This window comes from Madurella fahalii (assembly GCF_045866475.1).
Source record: "Madurella fahalii IFM 68171 DNA, scaffold_1, whole genome shotgun sequence".
Taxonomy (NCBI): domain Eukaryota; kingdom Fungi; phylum Ascomycota; class Sordariomycetes; order Sordariales; genus Madurella; species Madurella fahalii.
The window spans coordinates 3,157,961-3,179,910 of record NW_027263971.1 but is presented as its reverse complement, the minus strand read 5'-3'; the positions used below and the strand labels follow the sequence as shown (position 1 = coordinate 3,179,910).

At 54.8% G+C, this 21,950-nt stretch overlaps 6 protein-coding genes and 1 non-coding gene across 7 annotated transcripts; 3 read left to right on the top strand and 4 right to left on the bottom strand.

Moving 5' to 3' along the window:
* Positions 1–615: 615 nt before the first annotated feature.
* On the bottom strand, positions 616–5,849 carry CHC1 (Clathrin heavy chain; the record flags this gene model as incomplete). Its single annotated transcript, XM_071056406.1, has 4 exons — positions 616–966; positions 1,024–5,253; positions 5,312–5,683; positions 5,760–5,849. The coding sequence occupies 4 exons, from the start codon at positions 5,847–5,849 to the stop codon at positions 616–618; spliced, it is 5,043 nt and encodes a 1,680-aa protein (XP_070912507.1).
* A 688-nt stretch (positions 5,850–6,537) lies between these two features.
* On the top strand, positions 6,538–9,347 carry NOP2 (rRNA (cytosine-C5-)-methyltransferase nop2; the record flags this gene model as incomplete). The annotated part of the gene is made up of 11 exons (XM_071056405.1): positions 6,538–7,372; positions 7,485–7,521; positions 7,583–7,631; positions 7,690–7,759; positions 7,814–7,883; positions 7,939–8,053; positions 8,106–8,240; positions 8,306–8,393; positions 8,450–8,627; positions 8,690–8,744; positions 8,811–9,347. The coding sequence occupies 11 exons, from the start codon at positions 6,538–6,540 to the stop codon at positions 9,345–9,347; spliced, it is 2,169 nt and encodes a 722-aa protein (XP_070912506.1).
* Positions 9,348–10,226: 879 nt separating this feature from the next.
* Positions 10,227–11,135, top strand: FMP32 (Protein fmp32, mitochondrial; the record flags this gene model as incomplete). The annotated part of the gene is made up of 2 exons (XM_071056404.1): positions 10,227–10,636; positions 10,706–11,135. 2 exons carry the CDS (start codon positions 10,227–10,229, stop codon positions 11,133–11,135), a joined length of 840 nt encoding a protein of 279 aa, XP_070912505.1.
* Positions 11,136–11,892: 757 nt separating this feature from the next.
* MFIFM68171_00981 (Pheromone protein 1) lies at positions 11,893–13,077 on the bottom strand (the record flags this gene model as incomplete). Its single annotated transcript, XM_071056403.1, has 1 exon — positions 11,893–13,077. The coding sequence occupies one exon, from the start codon at positions 13,075–13,077 to the stop codon at positions 11,893–11,895; it is 1,185 nt and encodes a 394-aa protein (XP_070912504.1).
* Positions 13,078–16,634: 3,557 nt separating this feature from the next.
* Positions 16,635–17,917, top strand: MFIFM68171_00980 (uncharacterized protein; the record flags this gene model as incomplete). Its single annotated transcript, XM_071056402.1, has 4 exons — positions 16,635–16,672; positions 17,071–17,285; positions 17,399–17,633; positions 17,707–17,917. The coding sequence occupies 4 exons, from the start codon at positions 16,635–16,637 to the stop codon at positions 17,915–17,917; spliced, it is 699 nt and encodes a 232-aa protein (XP_070912503.1).
* Positions 17,918–18,660: 743 nt separating this feature from the next.
* Positions 18,661–18,731, bottom strand: MFIFM68171_t6. The gene has a single exon. It is a non-coding gene; the product is annotated as a tRNA-Gly (tRNA).
* A 631-nt stretch (positions 18,732–19,362) lies between these two features.
* MFIFM68171_00979 (GTP-binding protein A) lies at positions 19,363–20,688 on the bottom strand (the record flags this gene model as incomplete). Its single annotated transcript, XM_071056401.1, has 2 exons — positions 19,363–20,549; positions 20,604–20,688. 2 exons carry the CDS (start codon positions 20,686–20,688, stop codon positions 19,363–19,365), a joined length of 1,272 nt encoding a protein of 423 aa, XP_070912502.1.
* Positions 20,689–21,950: the final 1,262 nt, after the last annotated feature.

Genomic DNA, 21,950 nt, shown 5'->3' with positions numbered 1-21,950 from the left:
TCTTGCAGTCCGGTAGTAGCAAGTTGCTCAGTCGGTCTATATATCTAGCACGGGGTGGATGGTCTCTGACAATACCACATAGTGCTGGCATTGCTAGCGTTGGAATTACTGTTCTTGCTCTACCTTGAACTGTAGTTGCCATCTGTATGCTGAAGGTTTGGGTTCCGGCGTGCTTATGGTCTGGGGAAGACGGTTTGGATGGAGTGTCTTGGAAAGGTGTCCTTATTATGTTGTTGACAATAACCACATCTGAGAATAACATCGAGCGCACGTAAAAGCATCCAAGTGTGGAGCATCAAAAATCGAGTAAATAAACCGATCAAGAGAACTCTATCATACAGATATAGCTAGTAGCACATAGAAATCTCCCGAGAGTTGTGCTTGGCAGCGACTCCAATTCACCCATAAAAATCCACCCACCCACGCTGCCGCAATCCCAACCCCGTTCTCATCTTCCCTTTTTGTGCCTGTCTAAGGACTTTGCTAACTTATTGGAGTCAGTTCCAACACCTTGATGGGCTCGCCGGCTTTCTGCCGAGTCCCGAGCGGATAGAACCAACGACCTTGATACGGATCGAAAAGGCAGGGACATTCAAACACTACCGGGGCAACCTTCTAGAAGCCGAAACCGGTCGGTTGGGGCGCGAATCCATTTGGCTGCATATACGGTGCAGGCGAGCCACCACCGGCGGGACCGGCCGTGATCATGAGGCGGTTGCCGCCCAGGATGGGTGTGTTGTCCTCGACCTTCTCCTGCTCCTTCTCCTTGGCCTTGCGGGTCTCGTTGTCCGCTTTGAGCGTGGCCAGCTCCTTGGTCTGCTGGCAGAGCAGGTTGATCATGTACGGCATGGTGAAGTCGTTCAGGCCGTTGCGCCACGACAGCTCCAGGACGATATCGGGCCGGATCAGGTCGTAGCACGCGTACAGCATACCCACGTAGCATTCCCGGTTGCCAATGTCCACGAACTGGCGATAACGTTAGCAGGGTCCAGAAAACGACAAAAGGGAGGGCCAGAAACTCACGTATCGCAAAAGTTCCTCGACAACATCAGGCTTGCCAGAAATGGCAGCAGTCTCGATCGCATCCTTCCACAACTTGTCCTGCTTGGACAAGTTGATTGACTTCTCCCACCGCTTGTTTTTGCGGTAGATACTCGCCGCAATCTGGCGGAAGAATACCAGATCGTGCTTCTCGAGGCGCCCAGCGAGGTCGACAGGATCATAGTTGTCGTAGTTCTCAACAGAGTCGCGGAGGGTCTTGTAGTCCTCCTCCTCAATTAGAAGGTCGTTGATCGCATCATTGACCGTTCTCTTATTTTGCGACTGGACGTTGAGAAGGAACGGCTTGATGAGCGGTAAGTTGTCGGACTTTTGGAACATGCGGACTACCCGGTTGACGTCGATCCGAGGAGTCAGCACTTGCAGAAGATCCGTCAAAAGAGATGGGTGCTGTTCGAGGTAGAAGTTGATGGCCTTGTAGTAGATTTCCAGGTTGGCCACCTTGACCGTGATCTCCTTGAACTGTTGGTGTTCCCAAGAGTTCTCGGGCCGCTCCATAACGGCGAGTGCGGCATTGTCGAATTCGTCGTAGTGGTAGTAGCAGAAGACCAGCTCAGGCCACAGGTTGGCCTCCTCGCAGGCACGGATCATCTTGGGGAGGTTCATTCTGCTCCAGAACAGCTTGAGGTGCTCCATCAACCGCTCAGGGTGGTACTTGGACAGGGCAATGCCCAGTTCGGTGAACATGCCCATGTGAGCACGCTCCAAGCCGAGACCTTGCTCAAGTAGGTTGATGAGCTCGTCGAAGTAGCCCTCGCGTTCGTACTGCTTGACAAGAGCCTGAAGCTGCTCCGCATCAACGATGAGGTTAAGACCACAGATCTGAGCAAGGCGGAATTCCTTCTTGCCAACGCACGCCTCGTGGACCTCCTTCCAGACCTTGATGTTGTTGGCCTTGCGCGCGCAATCCACGGCGGCCTGATAATCGGCGAGGTGTACCAGGGTCGTGGCGAGCTTGGCCCAGTTGGAAATGCTGGTATAGAAGATCTTTGCTGCCTCAAAGAGACCTTCCGAGTAGGCCTTGTCTCCTGAATCTTCGACATTGGCCACGTTGGTTGCCCGCAGGAAGTCTTCCAGTTCCGCTAGCTGGTCAAGGCGGGCATAGCAGAAGGCGAGCGCCGTGTCGATGGCGGTCTCGCGAAGCGTCTTGCGAGCCATACGGAGATACTTGATGAGCTCCTCATTCTTCCCTGCCGCGACGGCGACCTCGATGACCTCCTCGTAGTTCCTCGGGTCCTCGGCCTTGATGTACGAATCGATCGAGTCGCTTACTCGGAGACCGTCGAGCTGGGCCTTTGCAACCTTGCTCCAGACCTGGGGGATGTCGACCTCTTCAGCGTACGCTTGAGCGCGATCGATGCTGACCACGTGCTCCACGAGGACATTGACGGCGGCCTCCTTGTTGTCAATCTTCTTGTAGACCTCGAACGCCTCCTCGTGCAGGCCGACCTCGATACAGACGTTCGCAATCTCGTCTGCAGCGAAATTATCGAGCCGGTGGATATAGTCCATGACGCGAGCCTTGTCAGCCTTGGCGGCAGTGAACAGGAGCAGGTTCTGGAGGTTCTGGTTGTCACTGAAAGGCGACGGCTCCAAAACGATCTTCTCCAAGAGCTCGATAAGCTCGGCCGGGAGATCGGCATTCAGGAAACACGACACTGCCTCGGAGACCTTGGCGGGATCTGTTGACTCGGGCACCGCCGTCGAGATGACTTGGTCAACCACAGAGCGGCGGTGGAGGTTGTTCTCGCTGAGGACGAACATCCAGAGTTCCCGATCAGCCCGCTCCAGAAGGTACCTCGCTTGAGCCTTGTACATGGCGTTCTCGTTGGTGATGTTGACCAGCTCCAGGTCGTTCTGACCCTTGCGATAAGCGATGTAGGCAAGGTTTGGATCCCGCTTCTCGCAGTACTTTCCGACTGTGAGTGTGTCGTACTGGTCATTCTCCTTCAGGAACTTCTCGGGGTTGTTGTTGGAGTCGATGTAGATCTTAGCTAGGGCATTGTAGACCGCCTGCTGCTGGTTGCCGGCAGCCAGGGTTGCCTCAAGGAATGGGAGGAGCAGCTTGAGTCGGTTACGAGTCTCGACCTCCTGAACCAATTCGTCTATGGGGATCGACACGGGGTTGACTGTGGCGAGCAGGCCCTTGATGATGTTCTCGTCGCAGTCGACGTCCAACAGTCCACCGATAACACCGGGGGTCCTCGACGGGTTGACCTGCTGCACGTAGATCTCGATCGACTTGAACTGCTGGTGCTGGTAAAGATAGAGCACGAGATCATGCACAAAGTTGAAGCGGTCGCAGACAACCATCAAGGGAAGCATTTCGCTCAGCTTGGCTTCCTTGAGGAAGTTCTTGACCTTCTCCGGGTTGTAGACGTTGTTATCACGGCAGATGCGCTCGACCTCGCGGATCTGGCCCATCTTCGTGGCGGCCTCGATGTACTTGAAGACCACCTCAGAATCCTCGCTGACATTGACGATGCTGCCCAGGAAGTAGTACAGGCCTTCGGCGGTCTTGTACTTCTCAAACAGATCGATCAAACGTTGGGCGTTGAGAAGCTCGGCGTACTTGGTGGCGATCTGAACCACGGACTGGAGGTTTTGGCGAATGTTGTGCTTCATCATGGCGTCAAGGCAATCGACGGACTGCTCGACAGAGAGACGGCCAAAGTACTCAATGAGCCAGTCGGGGTTGAAGTTTGGTGTGCCAGCGATGTTGACGACCACCCGCTTGACGGCTGCGGGGTCCTCGTACAGGTCCAGAGCCTTTTGCAAGAGCCCTGCCTGCTCGCAGAGAGACGCAATGCGGGCCTTGTCGAAGTAGGAGAACATGTCGTTGCCGAGGATAGCATCTGCGACTTGGGGCGCATTGATGAGGTTCATCTCCAGAAGTCGGGTTTGAAGGTGGCCTTGCTCGGGCTTGTTGTCCTTGAGAGCGTCGAGGAGGAAAGCGGTAGCTTGTTGAATCATACCCTGGGACTGGAAAATATCGACTACCCGCTCAAGGTCAACGAGCGAGCCACCCTCGTGGTTGGCAAGCGACGTGGCGAATTCGGCACCCTTCTCCGGGTTGACGCGAACGATGTGCTGAAGTAGCTGGACAAAGTCGGGTTGGTAGTTCACCTGAGAGCAGTAGGGGAGGATCTTGTCAAATTGGCCGGTTTCGGCGAAGCCAGCAACGACCTTGTGAGGCACATTGGCCTTCAGGTAGATGGCGAGTGCCATGCTCATGTCATGGGGGCGAACCATGTCGCCAAGCTGCTCCGAGCATTCGAGCTTGTTCTCGCCGAGCCACTTTTGCAACAACTGCTTTCGGTTCTGCGCCAGCACCGGCTGGGCGAGCTCGATCGTCTCGTGCTGGTTCAGAGATCCCTTGTCAAGCAGCATGCCGAAGTACTGGAGGATGTGTGACATCTGGCCCGGCTGCTGGGGGAGGCGCTTGAACCGCTCGATGGTCTGCGGCGTCCGCAAGAAACCCCGCGGAGAATTCGCGGCGACCTTGGCAGCTTCCTGGTAACTCCCACTGGAAAAGAGTTGTTCGAACCGTTGCTGATAGAGGTTGTCGGCGCCGGGGAGGCCTGCACGCGACGCTAGCTTGAGCGCTAGCTCGGTGCCGTGGCTCTCGAGGACATAGGGAACAATGGTGTTCTCATCGGCGCTAACGAAGAGAACCTGACCCTTGCGGTTGATGCCGATGACGCCACTCGATTCCTTGTCCCCGCAGGCCGTGAAGATGGTCTCGCCCGAGATGCGGTTCATGAAGATACACGTCGCCGTCTCGAGATCGTAAAGATGGATGAAGCCGTACTTGGTGATGAGGTAGATGACACCGTACTTCTGTGAGACTTGGAGGGCAACGGGGAAGTCATTGCTGGCTTCTGGCGGGAAGAAGACGTCGACGGCCTTCTTCGCGAACACGGGGTTCGTCTCGGGGTGGTCAACCTCGACAATGTGTAGTTTCGCGCCCACGGCTGTCCGCACCGCGAAAGTGAACAGCTTGGTGTCTTCAGGGGCGCCGTCCAGCCGGATCGTGCCGAAGGCGGCGGCGTGGCCTTCGATGGCCTGGCTGATGCCGCGATCTTTGGAGTATAGCTGCATCGCACCGACCACCCGGCCTTGTTGCGGCGAGATGCCGACAACAACCATCCATTTACCGTCGGCGCTCGTCCGGTAGTTGATGATCTGGTTGTTCTGCGGGGTGCTGTTAGGACAAGACTCGCCATTACCGGACCAGCACCAAAAGACGTACCTGAAGAGAGGGGCCGCGATCAAACACCTTGACCGGTGCCGCTTGGGTCGGGTCGAAAACATCCCAGTGATAGATGGCGCTCTCTGTGACCAAACCAAGCGTCGTCTCGCTGACCCACTTCCAGAACGACACATCCTCGCCCATTGTCGTGGATTTGAGCTTCTGCTTCTGCTCCAGATCGAAGATCTGAAGCATGCGGGACTGAGCCTTCAAGGCAATAACTTGGCGCGACCAGTGCATGATTGCGCTGTCGGCTTTGATGGGTCGCCGGATGACATTATTGCCGTTCTTCAGGTCGACAATGATAACTTCGGGGGATGACGCCTCGTCTTTCTTGTCTCGGATGCAGATGAAGGAATCTGATTCTAGGGTCTGTCACCAGAACATGGGTTAGAAAGACATGCAACGACAGAACAAGCAAACGTCGGAGGGGGATTGCGTGACGTACACAAGTGTTGAATGTAATGGCGGTTTGGTTGACGCCCAGGCTGCTGAGCTGGAGCAGCTCCTGGAACTTGATGGGCAGAGCCGGCGCCATGGTGATCTCGATGCGCTCGGCTGCGCGCGGTCAACGGAGAGAAGCAGCCAACTTGTCAAAAGTTGCTGAGTGCGGCGGGTGGAAGCAGGGAGCGTGGGAACCGAAAGTGACGTTCGCTGAAAGGGGGTTCGGTGGAGCTCCACGGGGTAACCAGGAGAAGCGAAGGAGTCGTCGCGGGGATTAGCGATGCAAGTCACTGAGCTGCGCAATTAAAAGGTAAGCAGTCCCTCGAGCACAAGGAGAAAGGGGATCTCGGCTCGGGATAGCTGCGATGGGGGAAGAAGAAGAAGCTCGTGTGCTTGACGCGCAGAGGGGAGGAAAAATGAAGGTTCGCTTGTTGTGTGGCAGGAGCCAGTTGCCGTGTGCGGGAACCACTTTTTGAGCGATCTGTTAAGAGCAGCCAAGCTGCGCGCAAACCTTCCTTCCCTCTGGTCCCAGGCTTTCCGGGGGGGTCGTCAGCAGGCAGGGATCCTGCATTGGGCATAGCGACAAAGTTGGGTTACAGAGCCCGCCAATGAGACACAAGCACCATTTTGCTTGGGCTGGTTGCGGTTCAGAAAAAGTCTTATCGATAAGCCCGTTTTCGCAGAGAAAATTGCCAAAAATCAGACGCTTCTGCGGGCGGATTGCTGTGTCCCGCAGCAAACAATACGCCAAAGTCCGGGAAGTCGCCGACAAACCAGCCAACATGGGTGTTGGACGTCGCATGAAGAAACAGGGCCCTCCTGAGCCCCTGTCGGAAGAACACTTTGCCAGCCTCAAGCGCAAGAAGGGGCTACCTGTCGACGACGCCCCAGCCGAAGCCCCCTCCAGCAAGAAGCGCCGGACTGCGACAAAACCCGAGAAGTCTACCAAGAGCCGCCGCGGAGAGACTATTAAGAAAGCCGAAACCTCGAAGCCGGCCTCAAAACAAGCCAATGGCACCAAGAAGGCTGCGGCCTCGTTGGAAAATGGCAAGAAAGCTGCCAAGGTGAAGTCGAAGAAGGCCCCCGTGCCTGAGCCAGACTCGGACGAGGAAATGGACGACGAATTTGGCGCGTCCGACTTGGACGATATCAGTGACTCTGGGTCGGATGTGGAGAAACTCGGAGACGACTTCCTTGGTTCCGACGACTCGGTCTACGACTCAGACCAGGAAGACACCAAGAAGGAGAAGTTCGTCTTCTCCGACGACGAGGATGACGATGACAATAGGGAGGAAAAGTTGACGGCAGCCAACATTGAGGGTCTTTCGAGGAAGCTAGACCAGAAATTGGCCCAGGAGGCGGCGGAAAACGAGGCCGAACTCCGCGAAGGAGCCCTGCAGACCAACATTGACGGCGACAAGCCCTATATCCTGGGAGACGAGGACGAGGAGGATGAGCTCTCATCTAAGACGAAGAGCCTGTTAGCACCTGATCTTCAGATGCTAAGGACCAGGATAACAGAGACCATCCGGGTATTGGAGGATTTTACGAATCTCGCCGAGGAAGGGCGGAGCAGGGCCGAGTATATGAGCCAGCTCCTGAAGGACATCTGTGCCTGTACGTTCCTATTTACTGGCTCCTATTCGCGACGGTGGCTGAGGCAAACCGCTGCGGCTCTGGTCGCCAAAAATCCTGGACACACGGGCGTGGCTGACAGCGGATCTTACAGACTACGGCTACAATGAATTCCTAGCGGAGAAGCTCCTGTAAGTGTCGAATGGCTGGCTCGGCATCTCGAGATCGGTTTAGAATACTAATGCCTCACAGCAATCTCTTCCCCCCCAGGGAGGCATTCGCATTCTTCGAAGCCAACGAAGTTCGTTACAACAGTTCTGGGCCAATGCGATAGCATCGTTGAAGCTAACCAGTAGTAGACTTCCCGCCCTGTTGTCATTCGCACAAATACTCTACGGACACATCGTCGTGATCTTGCGCAAGCTCTAAGTCAGTAACAGTCCTTTTCCTAACCTTAGCATTTATCTGACATCGGTTTCGCAGTCAACCGTGGTGTGACACTGGAGCCTGTCGGCAAATGGTCGAAAGTCGGCCTGCAAGTGTTTGAATCAAAGTACGTAATAACTCTTGAAGCGTATATGTTTTATGGAGCTGACTAGGCGTCAAAGTGTGCCACTTGGTGCGACTCCAGAATATTTGGCGGGCCATTACATTCTCCAAGCTGCATCCTCATTCCTGCCCGTCATGGCACTCTGCCCACAAGAGAACGAACGTTGTCTTGATGTAAGCTGCTCAGCTTGCTCTCTTATATCCTCGTACTGAACCTGCATCACAGATGGCCGCTGCTCCTGGAGGCAAGACGACGCATATGGCTGCGCTGATGAAGAATACCGGTGTTATCTTCGCGAACGATCCAAACAAGGCTCGTGCGAAGGGTCTAATCGGTAATATCCACCGTCTTGGTGCTCGGGTAAGCCAGCGTCCCTGTCCAATCTATCTTGGGGGGATTTTTCTTAGCTAACTTGGTGGTTTTAGAACGTCATTGTCTGCAACTACGATGCGCGCGAATTCCCGCGGGTCATGGGAGGCTTTGACAGGGTGTTGTTGGATGCGCCATGCTCTGGTCCGTTAGGGAACAATTGCCGGCTAATCGTTCTCGATGCTAACTTGGGTGTGCAGGTACTGGAGTCATCGCCAAAGACCCGTCCGTCAAGACCAACAGAGACGAGAAAGACTTCAAAGTATTGCCGCATACGCAAAAGCAACTTCTTCTGGCCGCTATCGATTCGGTCAACCATGCAAGCAAGACGGGTGGTTATCTCGTCTACTCGACATGTAGTGTTGCAGTTGAGGAGAAGTGAGTCTGGCACTTTTTGTTGCGCGCCGAGTAGAGAATGCTGACCCAGGGCCCTCTTGTAGCGAACAAGTTGTAGCATATGCCCTTAGCCGTCGTCCGAACGTTAAACTTGTCGAGGTAGGCGTTTTTAAGACGGAAATCGATAACAACCTTAACGCGATATACTGACTTATCTTGATTCAGACGGGCCTTCCCTTCGGCAAAGAAGGCTTTACCAGCTACATGGGCAAGGAGTTCCACCCGAGTCTCAAGTTGACGCGCAGGTACTACCCGCATCTATACAACGTCGATGGGTTTTTTGTCGCCAAGTTTCAGAAGATCGGTCCCACGCCGGCCAACGCGGTCTTGGCCAACGGCAAGAAGGACGCCAAGTCTGTCGGTCTCGCGACTACGGGTGAAGAGAACGAAGAGGTCATTGACAAGACGCCCATCGCCGCTGAGGGAGACCAGCAAGAGAAGGAGGACGATTTTGGTGGGTTTGATGACGAGGCGGACGAGGACTACATTGAGCGCGCCAAGTGGAATGCTATGAGGAGACGGGGTCTGGATCCCAGGGCATTGAAGAAGGGGCAGAATAAGAAGCCTGCCAAGGAGGCACCCAAGGAGTCGCCCGAGGCGTCCATGGAGGCACCGAAGGGCAAGCCAAAGGACAAGCCAAAGGACAAGACCAAGGAAAAGACCAAGGAAAAGACCAAGGAAAAGGCCAAGGCGAAGAAATAGGCACCTCACAATAATACATTGTATGCATACCCTTCTAACACTGGAACTGCAGTTCTGGCCGGCGAGCCTGACATCTGCTGCGACACATGCGCAGTCGGAACCATAGTTGTTCAAGTGACCTGAGCAGCCCTAATGATCTGATTATCTTCAGGCATGTGATCAATTCCTAGTGCTTTCTTGGGGCACAGACGGAACAACTCAGGCCGTATAATATTTGGCGTGCAGTTGTCAACCGAACACGCACGAACCGCATCGCGATGGCAGAGAACGGCACAACAACGGAGCATGACCGGCAGCAGCGCGCAGTCCGCAAGCAGAGGACGGCTACTTATCTACCCTAGACGGAAACAAAGGACGGGAAAATCGATATGTACGTCCAATCATTGCGGCCCTTCCCACGGAGAAAAAGGGAAGAACCGCACCCAAGATCGAGCGCCGAAAGCTTTTTACACTGTCGTCTCTCTCCATTTTCGAAAACCAACGATCTAGGTCTTGGGCCTCGCACCCGGAATGGGGGTGACCTCGTAAATCGCGTGGAAACTAGTTTCGAGAATGTTGATTTTTTGCGTTGTTCATGGAGAGGGAAAGGGAAAGGAGAAAAGTGGGAAATTTTTCGGGTGGTTTATGTTGTCTGCGGTGGTGGGGCATTGTGGCGCAAGAGCGGTGGGCTGTGGCTGGGCTTTTCAGGGACAAAGGCTTGGATTCCGGGAAACCTGTGACATTACCATGTGCCCGTAGTTATTATGTGGGTCACAACCTCGACCTCGGGATTGACGAACGACAACACTTCTTCTTCTCATCTTCTGTGAACCGGGAGCTCAATTGCTACAAGCGGGCAACTACGGACAACCTGAGATTCTACCTAAATACGCTGCCAAAATGAGCGCCACCGCGCAATCCCTCCCACGATTCTTGCTCCCCCGTCTGAGCTGGAATGGTCCACTCTCGACAGCGTCAACGACGAGTGTACCAGGAGCCTCGGCCGTGTTGTTTCAGCAGGCCGCGAGGCAGACAAGACTGCGGGACAAATGGCAGCCATCGCAAAAGAGATCAATCCATGCTGCCGTGGGCCCGACCCCGGCGAGGTGCAATGCCATTCGGCCGGTGAGGAGTTTGAGCAGCATCGTCCGCGATCCGGCGCTCCGGCGCTCGTTCCATGCATCGGCAGCAAGGAGGCGGGATCATCACTTTGACACGCTCCGCTTTGTCCAGCGCTTGCAAGAAGAAGGCTTCACCGAGGAGCAATCGGTGGCCATGATGAAGGTGCTGAACGATGTGATTGAAGAGAGGTAGGACGACCGCCACCCCAAAAAGGCTAGAAAACCCCACGCAACGACACTAACCGCCGCCGCCGCCAGCATCCAAAACCTCACGCGCACCATGGTGCCCCGCGAAGAGGCGGCCAAGACGACGTACACGCAAAAGGTCGACTTTGCGCAGCTGCGCAGCGAGCTGCTCTCGGCGGACAGCACCGAGTCCAACACGACGCGGGCGGCGCACGAGCGGCTGACCAACGACATCGCCAAGCTGAGCAGCCGGCTGCGGGACGAGATCGGGCGGACGCAGGCGAGCGTGCGGCTGGACCTGAACCTAGAGAAGGGGCGGATCCGCGAGGAGGCCGTGTCGCAGGAGCTCAAGATCAAGGAGACCGAGACCAAGATCGAGCAGGAGGCGGCCGCCTTGCGCCAGCAGCTCGAGCAGGTCAAGTTCCAGACCCTGCAGTGGCTGATGGGCGTGTGCACCGGGTTTGCCGCGCTGCTCTTGGGTGCGTGGCGGTTGTTGATGTGAGGTATATCTTGCCTGTTTTGCCATTATACCAACGGCCTTTTCTTTTGCAACAATATGGCTCTTTAGCGGGCTCTTTTTTTGTCCCAACCGTGTTTCTCAATGTGGCACCTTGTATCGGCAAAGGTCGTTCATCCATATCAGCTATCAGCCGCCGGCCGGCTTGTGTACGGAGAAAACTAGGTGAGTAGAAGGGCATTAGCGTGGAGGCAGGTCGTGCTTTCACTTGTTGTTTCTACGCAGAAGACGCCGTTTTGAACCGAACGCCTCAATCCAATTCCTGTATATGACTAGTACGAAGTATACGAAGAAGGCAAACCACCCCGTAGGTCCTATTTATATTCCACCGGACCTATGTTGAGACTAATAACGCGCCCGCCATTGTTGTAGCGCCGCAGGTTAATACATGACATTAGGCTCAAAGTCGCCTGCTGAGGGCTGGGAACCACCAACCCCCCTGGAAGAAGAAATTCTGGTGGTATTGTGATATGTACTCGGGATGGAGTGCTGCCGTCTATGGGCCAAAAAGGGTATATACTTTGAAAGGGACCAAACGGGAGCCCAAACGCTCCCTTACTTGATGTTCTGCATCCTGTCGCTAACCCGCTAGAATTGAGCCAAGAAACGAAGCATGATAAAGCAAGCGTCTAATTGTTGTTGCGACCAACATTAGCAACTGTCAGAAGGGTGAAAATGGAAAGAAAGAAAAAAAAAAAAAAGGAGAAAAGTGGCAAAAGGGAGGAAGCCAACTCACCCATCCTTAGTTGTTGTCGAGGATGGCGCGGGCAGCATTGTGCATGGCGTGGAGGTCGCGGACAGCCATGGTGCAAGCGCCATCCGGGGCGTTGCAGGCGGCAGCAGCGGCAGCGGCATCACGCTTCCAGCAGGGCTGGCCGGGGAAACCAGTGCACCACTGAGCCTCGGGGTCGGCGGAGCGCTTCCAGCAGGGTGCGCCGGGGTAGCGGAGGCACATGGCGGGGTCGGCCTCGCGCTTGGTGCGGTAGGCGAGCTCGGCCTCGATGGTCTGGACGACGGCCTCGGCGGCGCGCTTGGCGACCCAGCAGGATCCGCCCTCGGCGACGCAGCGCTTCTGGTCCTCGAGCGCGTCCGGGGTGGCCTCGCGCTTCCAGCAGGGCTGGCCGGGGAAGCCGAGGCACCACTGCGGGTCGGCCTCGGGCTCGGCCTCGGGGTTGGCATCGCGCTTCCAGCAGGGCTGCCCGGGGAAGCGGAGGCACCACTGGTGCTCGGCGTCGGCATCGCGCTTCTTCCAGCACGGCTGCCCCGGGAAGCCGGTGCACCACGCCTGCGCCTCGGCCTTGGCGGCGCGCTTCCAGCAGGGCTGACCGGGGAAGCCGGTGCACCACTGCGGATCGGCCTCGGGATCGGCCTCGGCCTCGGCTTCGGCTTCGCGCTTCTCCTTCCAGCAAGGCTGGCCGGGGAAGCCGGTGCACCACTGAGCCTCCGGGCCGGCGGTACGCTTCTTCCAACAAGGCTGGCCGGGGAAGCCGGTGCACCATTGTGCCTCGGCCTCGGCCTCGCGCTTCAGCTTCCAGCAGGGCTGGCCAGGGAAGCCCGTGCACCAGCCCTGGGCGTCGGCCTCGGCGTCGGCCTTGGCGGCGCGCTTCTCGGTGGAAGCCTCGGAGGCGCGGTTGTGGGCAAGCTTGAGGGCGCTGTAGTAGCCTCGGGGGTCGTTGTGGCTGGCGGCGATGGACCGGGCAAGCTCGTCGACCTGGCGCTTGGCCATGAACGCCGCCTGGCTGCCGTTCTCGTCACGGGCGGTGACACTGCTTGCCGACTCGAGGGCCGCGGCGAAGGCATCGGCGACACGCTTGACGGTATCGCAGGCCTGGCCACGGTTGGAGCACCACCGCTTAGCTTCCTGAACAGCAGCGGCGTCAACCGCAGCCGCGGCGGCGAGGAGGGTGATGGGGACGGTGAATCTCATATTGATGAGGGGAGTGCGGAAAGGATTGTGTGTGTATGGTCTCTAGACCGTTGGGATCTCTTTGTGGGATGAGTGCTGTGTGGGTTGAAAAAGATATGTATGACCCGTTGTGGTTTTCATGTCGGGCAGGGTGAGGAGGGGGCAGGAAGCCCATCGTCGGAGTTTGACGGGTCAAGATGTTTTTATAGAATGTTGGTGCGCTTATTCAGGGGCGAGTGTCTATTGTTGGTATGCGCTGCATATGTCTATAGGACGGAGAAGCGAAGCAGAGAAGCGGCATAAGGGTCCTGCGACCTGAAAGGGTCGGGCAGGTCATCCTGCGAGCACACACGGGTTGTTGAACAGACACAAAAAGAAACCTATCATTGAAGCCATGGGGTCTATTGAGGCCGTTGCCTGGAGCAAAGGACTATTCAGAACCCGAATAGGAAGACCTTGGACGCCGTCGGCGAAGTGCTCCTTTCTCAGACGACAAAGCACTCAGGCAGAAGTTGCCTGAGGAGAGGCGAATCCCTCGAGAAGATCCCCCCCGACTCCCCTTTTAATTTGGCGGGTGTGATACGTTGGCAGAGGGTCAAAGCGTAGCTGCTGTACCGTTTCGAGGCTCGAGGAAGGTCTTTTGGGGGCCCAACCGATTGAGCTTATTGAGTGTTAATTCAGACCCCTTTCAGGAAGGGGTGGGGCTTATTGAAAGAGCACACCCAAAGTGACGGGACCGGCTGCTGCCCCAACTTCCATCCCCACCTGCGGTGTGATTGGGATGAATCCGTGTCTTATCAATTGCTGCTTTTGAATGGACAACATGGTGACATGAGAGTGCAAACACGGAGGTGGGAAATTGGCTGTGGTGATACCTTCTTCCCCGGACCACGATGAGGTGCAGGATCCATCAAAAGATTTCACCCACAGCCTGCCTCGGGGCTCGCCGGAGATGTCACCAGAATCAAAAAGGAAGATCGGAGATCTTGCAATGATTCACTGGCAAACAGGGTTGCCATCCTTGATCTCTTCCATCGCGGCCTAGGTCCGCAGATGGTTGGTTTTGGTTGTCCCGGTTTTCCCGCGCTTCCTCACTGCTAAACTGTATGGTTGTAGCCTATTGAAGAATGGCTCTTCGGTCCCGAGGGCTCCTCGGTGAGCGGATCCAATCCTTTCCGTGTGTCCTGGTCACGGCCGAGACTGCGATCGATCGCTCTTTGCTTCTTTGCATCCTATCTCCGCTTGCTTTACCTAACCTCCCTTTTCCGCCTGTCATCCAGTTTCCGTCTCAGGCACTCTAGCCCTAACGAGGCCTAGAACAGGCGCCTTTCAGAAATGTCTTATGAGATCAAGATGACAGTTTCCTTGCCCATTTGACGACGCGCCACAAAGAGCACTTAGCATGTTCCCAAGATGTATGCCTCAAGTACACGGAACATTCTAGTAAGTTGCCTTTCCGTACTGGGCTGCGGGAGAGCCTGCGTCGAGTGACATTTGGTTGAGATTGATATCAAGTCACTTTTGGCTGGCGTGCTTGTCATTTGTCACCGCCGGGCATATCTCAAGGCTCAATCTTTCCGTCTGCGGGTTATGAACGCTATACGGTCTGAAAGCCACAGTAACTAGCCTGGCCGCTGATGGTACAGTCGCCACTGAAAAAGGATCGATGCCGCGTAGCCTGTCATGGACATGAACGAAGGAGAGGATCGGTAATAGCTAGATCTCATTAGAGCTGAATTTTGTAACAGCACTTGGATGACTTGATTGAAAGATATGAACGTTGTGTGAATAAGTAGACCAAAGATAGGAGCATTGCAGCGAGAATAAAAAGTGGGGCCTGCCGGCTCTCACGTACTACTAGTAGTATGATAACTGCAGAAACATTGCTGCGATAGATCATAGCCATCCATGTTCTTCATCGCCCGGCTCTTCCGCCTCCGCCAACAAGTGCATCGCCGGGCCACTTTTGATTGCCGCAAGCCGCGTCGCTTGTATGACTCTCCGAGGTTGCCAAGAAACTATCCGGCCGTTGGGAGCCGAGATATCCTGGCGTATTATAGAGTGACATGCGTGGTGACTCCTGTAATGTAGTACTAGGTTCTACTACTTGGCTTCGCTGGCGACTAGGTAGTGTCATCCTGTCGTCCACTGAGGGTGTTGTGCCAGCCCAGCAAGGCAGCTGTGTATCGCCAGCAGTCCCCCCTGGTGCTGCTTGGTGATGGCCGGATTTTATCTCATTTACAGAGCATGGAGTTGATTTTGTCCATCCGCTTACCTGTGAATCTACATCAGCCATGTTAGACGTGATGGTAGGTGCCGGTATTGCATTCGTTTTGGCTCTGTCTTCATGCGTATGTCTAACAGAGAATGTGCTTGGTTGCACAGCGTCGGTCGGGAGAAGTGAGGACGCCTCGCCCGCCCTTCGGTCCCTTCCCTCCCTGCCAGAAGAACCCAATTCGAATGAATGGATATTTGAGCCGTTACTCTCTCCTGGACCGTAGGATGTAATATTTCCGGAACCAGCAAAAGGGTGACTGGTGTTTGACGGGAGACCATTACAACCATGGATCATATGTGACGGATGGAACGCTTTAAAGTGAGTATCTGGCGGGCCAGCAATACTGCTGATGCTGTAGCTCAGATGTTTGCGATGAATCGAACGGTATTCGAACTTACTGTGGGCCCTAGAACTTTGGTTGTCCTCGCGAAAATCAGGATGAGATTGTTGCCGAAAATTCGATACTGCAGGTGGCATACTCACATACGATGGTATCCCTGTGGGTAACCCTTCCGGAACAAAGTGACCCTTCAAAGGTGGGGGAAGTGTCTGTTTGGGAGGTTTAGTACGTGGAATAGGTGCTTTGACTGAGCCTACATTCCGAACTCGTAGGACACTGAACGATGGCATGGGCTTTCGGTGCCGGCGAAACATTCTTATCCACCAAGGAGCGCTGGCTGGCGCCCCTAGTTGCTCCTGCTCCTGACGGAACTTTCGCGACTGGCCCGTGGTATCCCAGGATAAAAGGCTCATCATAATTTACCTCCAAGATCCTATCGCTACTAACCATGTCGAGGGCTCCTTACCTTTGACGAACTTTTCGAGACCTTTACTCACTAATGAAACCCTCCTTAGATCTGCATGCCAGGTATGGCACTTGAGGAGTGAAGAGCGATGCCGGCCGAGGTAGGTTTCCCGCAGCGTTGGGCCTGGCTCTGAGTCTGTTAATACGGGCGATTTGGAAGCATTTGTTTGATGGCCTTTGTGTAAGTCGAATTGTTGGAGTGTGATCAATTGAAGGAAAGTCTAAAAATAGTATGATTTAGTGAGCGGCTTCTTTCATATCTGGGCCATCATAGCAAAGCAAAGCATACCATTGCTGAACAATGGCATTGATGTCAAGTTGCTGTTTAGCTTTGGGAAGTCGGTGTTGTGTCTGGCCGTACGGCATCCTTTGCCGTCTCCTAGTCTAGTAGAAACAGAAAGAAGAAGACTAAGTCGACATCTGGAGTTGAATGCCGGGCTGGGGTATATTCTGTGAATCCTCCTTTCACACGGATACAGGACGGTGGCATAGGAAATGGCTGACATCTTACTATCATGCTACGGCGTTAGAATGTATGATATAATGCTATAGTATCCCACAATTGTTGTTCGTATTGGGTAGTTACATTAGACCAATAACGGACGTTCCCATCACGCCATTCTGCACCCCGTCCCTGAGGAAGTTGTTATCAAGCCGCATCAAGACAGATACCAGCCGCCGCGGCTGAAGCCTTCCTTAGGGTTTCGCAACAACCCAGCGCTCAGAGATCAGTTCGTGATACGGAGGCCGGAAGTCAGTCCAGGCTCATAGTGGTGGTGTGCGCGCAAACACGCCCCTCGTTTCTTTCTCCAGCGAATGCTTCTCCTTCACCCCTCTTCACTCGCATCAACAACAACCCTCTTACCAAGACGTTACTTTATTCACCCTTCAGGACAGTCAACATGGTGCTCAAGCGCTAGCAAGCTCTCAGCGAGATCGGGTTCCGGAGCTGGACCGACGTCAGGCGCTGGCTCGAAAAGATTGTGGGTCCGGCTTACGAAGAGCTTATCCAGGACTTCATCCTTCCTAGTGAGGGGAAGCGCGAGCGCAGCGAAGGCAGTGACCGTATCAAGGCCAAGATTGTCAGCAAGGCCAAGGTGCTCGAGGACAAGGTCCAGGTGCCGCATGAAGGAACTCGCCGTGGACGTGGCTGCCGAACATTCATACAATGGTTCCAAGAACAATTGTACGAGAAAATCGATCTATCTTCTTTGGTTATCCGGGGGCTTCCACACTCTCTCTGACACGCTTGTAATCAGGGAGCCTTGGGCGGCATTACATTCACTTCATCATCGACGCTGTCGCCCGCGACCGCATGTACGCCATGACGAATGGGCATGATAGCTTTAGGAGCTTCATTGCCACCAAGGACTGGGCTTTGGAGCCGGAGATCCTCTTCGGCAAGATGTATGAGTTGACCGATACCATCTGCCACGACTACTGGCAGCCCCCCGATGCCGAGCTCTGGGACTCGAACGACAGCGACGAGACCCGGTGCGTTCAATCACTTGTGCCGATGTGATTTGTGAACTGGAGCACCAAGCCTAACTAAAAATGCTTGTGGTAGCTTCGACTCGTCCGAACCACTCTCAGATTCGGACAGCGACAATATCGAGGATGATTCCGAACCACTATCAGATTCGGACGGTGACAATATCGGGGATGATTCCGACGACGACAATGACGATGACGACGACGTCAACGGCGGCGGCGGCGGCAACATGATGGAGCCTTTCCGGGATGAGTATATGCAGACCTCGCCGCGCCCAGCGAACTAGGGCAGGACAAGACGGGCTGTGGGCGTTGAGGGAGAGCGTGCTCAGCGTCTAGCTGTGTTTCCGTCCGTTATCCAGGGGCACTCTAATCAGAGAGCCACACTTACTAGAATAGCACCCCGAGGGCGGAAACTTGCCGCGGGCCCATTTTTCTTTTCTTTCGCATCATAAGTAGGGCCGTCCTGGCCATTGCTCCTTAGACAGGACAATCAATCCAGTACTCATTTTCACACCTGTTGCAAGCTCCATTAACGAGCTTTCTTTGTGTGCAAAGCGATTTCTCTCTGACCAGAAGGAGCTCTATCTGCACATGTTGTCTTGACCTTGTTTAGGCTGCAGGGACTCAATTTGTAGTAGTGTCGCCTAGCCTGTCTTGTCTACCTGATCTTGTCTGTCTGGTATTTGGCCATCTTTGCCCTCCGCCTTGTTTGTGATGGGTATGTGGGTGTAGATGTGTGTTTCTGTACCATTTCAATATGGAAACAGGATGCTATCTCAAGGTGCCTACAGAACTCGGTTCCGACTTGGGGTCCAGCTATCGCTTGGCAACGGTTGTGCGCCGAGAATTACCTTGCCTGCAACAGGTGTATCCGCCATCGGCATGAAACGGCCAAGAGAGATTCGGTACTAACAACCTCCAAAACAAGCCCAACCAGAGCCGGAACGCAGGGTGAGAGTCTGTTCCGTTGCACAGAACAGACAAAAAGTGCAGCGCAAACCAGCAGCAAAAGCAACAGCAAAACAAATGCGTCAGCCGCGAATCGAACGCGGGGCCCATCGATGGCAACGATGGATTTTACCACTAAACCACTGACGCGATGACTTGATATTACTAATCTTTTAGTTTTAGCCTAATATCTAGTGGCTCTCTCCATACAAGCCCCCTTTTCTGGAGTAAATATCAAACACGCTTTTTCATCGTCGTCGTTTTGACTCATGTTTGGAATCGCAAGGCTGCCGCTTTGGCCTTCATAATGAAACACTTGGTACCCAAGGATAACCGATTTGTCATGTGACAGAGAAATGGTTTGTCTCGAGTAGCCACCGAACCAGTCTGAGTTTCGTGGCAGTCCCAGGGGGGCCGATGTGTTGGCACCTGCGTGGGATTAGCGTTGCTCATTGGGTGAGCGAGTGAGAAACCTCAATCCTTTTTTTGAGCCCCCGGGCCAAGGGCGAAAGCCCGACCGGAGCCTGACGAAGGGGATGTTTGCGCCTCATTCGAACCACCGGGATTCGGGGTCTGAAAGATGAAAGACGCTGCTGCCCCATCAAGCCCTAATATCATCCAAATAGAACCTTCGGGTATATCGAGGTAATGGTAGCAGGAGGAGAATCCAAGCCATGGACTATCTGGGCGCGTGAAATCCAGGCCAGCAACTAACCACAGACTAACCAGGTTGCAATACACAAAACGATCGCGCGATGCGATATCGTACCTCCCAGATCCCCTATGCGTGTGGTCCATAAGCGAGGTCATCCATACTGTCCCTTCTGGATGGCCCCGTTATCGTTTCCACGAGGCGTTGACCGTTCCGTGTTATCACCTGCACAAACTCCTGATACCCCGATCCTGCCCTCTCCTGCTTCTTCCGGCGTTCTTTTCCCGTCTTGCGGCGTTGGCGTTCACGCTCACGCTCACGCTCGCTTCCCATCATAGCATCCTGGAAGCCTTGGAGCATAGATGCGGTAGCTGCCTCGTGCTTCATCTCTACTTCGATCATTTTTTGCTGGTGTTGCCGATTGATCAGCTCGATTGGGTCCAATCCCGGTTTCCTTTGCCCGTGGCCCGCATCCGCAACGCCCCATGCGCCATGATGCTCTTTAATGCCCCTCAGTTCGGGACCATGGGCTGGAAGCTGCCGAAACCTCGAGCTTTCCTCATGTGCCAGTTGATTCAGGGTGATGTTGAGTCTTTGGCTGTCGCGTGCTACCTCGGCAGCCCTGGTTTCAGCAGCTTCCTTCTCGAACTCTAGGGCGCGAAGTGCCTCCTCGTCTCGCTCCTTGGTCGCCTCGGCAATGCTCTCCTGGAGGTCGAGGAGCTCCCTCTCATACCGCTTCTTGGCCTCCAGCATCTCCCGCTGCACATATTTCCCGGCCTCGGTCTCGTCGAGCTTCTTACTCTCATCAACCATCTCACGCTGGATGTCAAGCCGGACGTCCGAGTTCTGCTTAACCAGCATGTCGACGATTTGGCGTGCACTTTCTGCGGTTCCGGTGTGGCACGTCATCCTGCTTCCCTCCTGCAGCATCCTGCCCCAGAACTCGGGCTTCTTAAGCTCGGCCTCCCTCTGGAGTAGTGCGGGCGCGAAGGTTCCGTCGGCTTGCTTGGGGACATTGCCCCACATTGTCGTAGCGAAGACGACACTGCCGAAGCTGCTCGGCCCGCACAGCTTCTCAAGCACGCGTAGATTCTTTAGGGCTGAACCCGAGAACCTGGGATCGGTGATGCGGTGCAGGTAGATAATCCCGAGGAGCCGGTAGCTTTTGTTCCTTCTGAGATCAGCCAGCATGTAGGCGACTTCTTTGAGAATGTCTGCGTCAGACCGCGTCGTGTCGTCGAAGCCTGGCGTGTCAACAAGTACTACCGTTGTCGTGGGACTGTGCTTGAAACTGTAGTAACCCGCATTGACCGTGCCTATCAATACACGGTCAGCCAATTATTGCGAACCAAGGGACCAGTAAGACTTGCTGGACTGGAGGCCGTGGCCTACTTCGACATGTTGGTCTGCCAAGAGCGAGATGAAAGTGCTTTTTCCTGCGCCTGTGACGCCCATGACGGAGATGACCAGCTTTTCTTCCTCGCTTGAGATATCTCAGTTAGCCCCAGTATCCTTAGATGCATCGATCTTACCACAAGAAGCAGGAAGGTGGAAACAAACATTTGAGGTTGTGGGAGGACATCACCACCCGCCGCTGTAGGTGTGGCTTCGTGAGCCGAACCAGATGGCCCATAGTAATCTGCTGCAGCGTCGCGCTGCGGCCCATCTGGCTGTCCCGGGGAGAAGTCATCCGACTGAGAGGGGCAAGCAGGTTGTAACCCGCGGCTATGAAGCTGGCCGACAGCGTCCTGAGACCGTTGTGGGACTCGCATGTTGAGTGCGCCGCGAACAGTGTCGAAGAGAAATGCGTGACTGTTTGTTAGCGAGAAGAGAATCTTGATGCTACGCGCCAACAAGGTCAGCAAATACATAATCCCAGCCATGGACGGGTCTAATAAGTTTAAGCGGGCGTTCGGCATTGTGAGTTTGCCCCGGAAGTCTCCCTAAGTTCTAGATTGCCGCTCTCTTTGGAATTACCTCTGTGACTCTGTTTAGGCGTGGGGCCGGCATGGCTGACTGTGACTGGGCATCAATTAGTACCCAAAGTATGAAGCTTTGACTGATATGGCTGGTTGGTGTGCTCAGCAAATGATCCATCTTTGTCAGGCCGCTATGCGCCGGGACAGATTTGAGGCGGAGAAACAGAAAAATCATCAATGATAGGACCACGATTAAACCCGGATATCGCGGCCACATCCTAACTGGCGGCATACTAGTTTACCGCCGCCTTGTTTTTAGCGGTGGGGTAGGGGTCTAGAGAGCTGTGCCACCTTCCGGTCCTTCCCTGGCGGCCTCAATACTTGGACGTTAGTTACGTGGACTCTGGCCGGCCATTCAATGCGGTAAGGCGGACGGCAAGCCCTTGAGTGTTGGTATCTGCGGCCTTATCACTTTGTTCGCTGTCGCAAATCAATCGAGCCTAACTCGGCATCGGCTGGTGCCATGGAGGGAGCGTCGGGCATGAGCGTACCGAAAGCAATAGTATTGGCAGAAGAGCGGGCCACCTCAACCCCGCCCAAGGGAGCATGTGCCCGCGCTCTAGATATCAATGTGGGACAGAGAGGGCCTCTATCGTGATGATTAAATAGGGTCGCCTCTGTTACCGTCCGTGGGCTAGTCCTCTGCAAAGCAGTGTTCTCTACAAGTCTCTCCTTGCCAACAATAAATCCAGCGTTTCATCATAATGGTTGTTGTGGAGCCGGTCGACTTTGAATTCA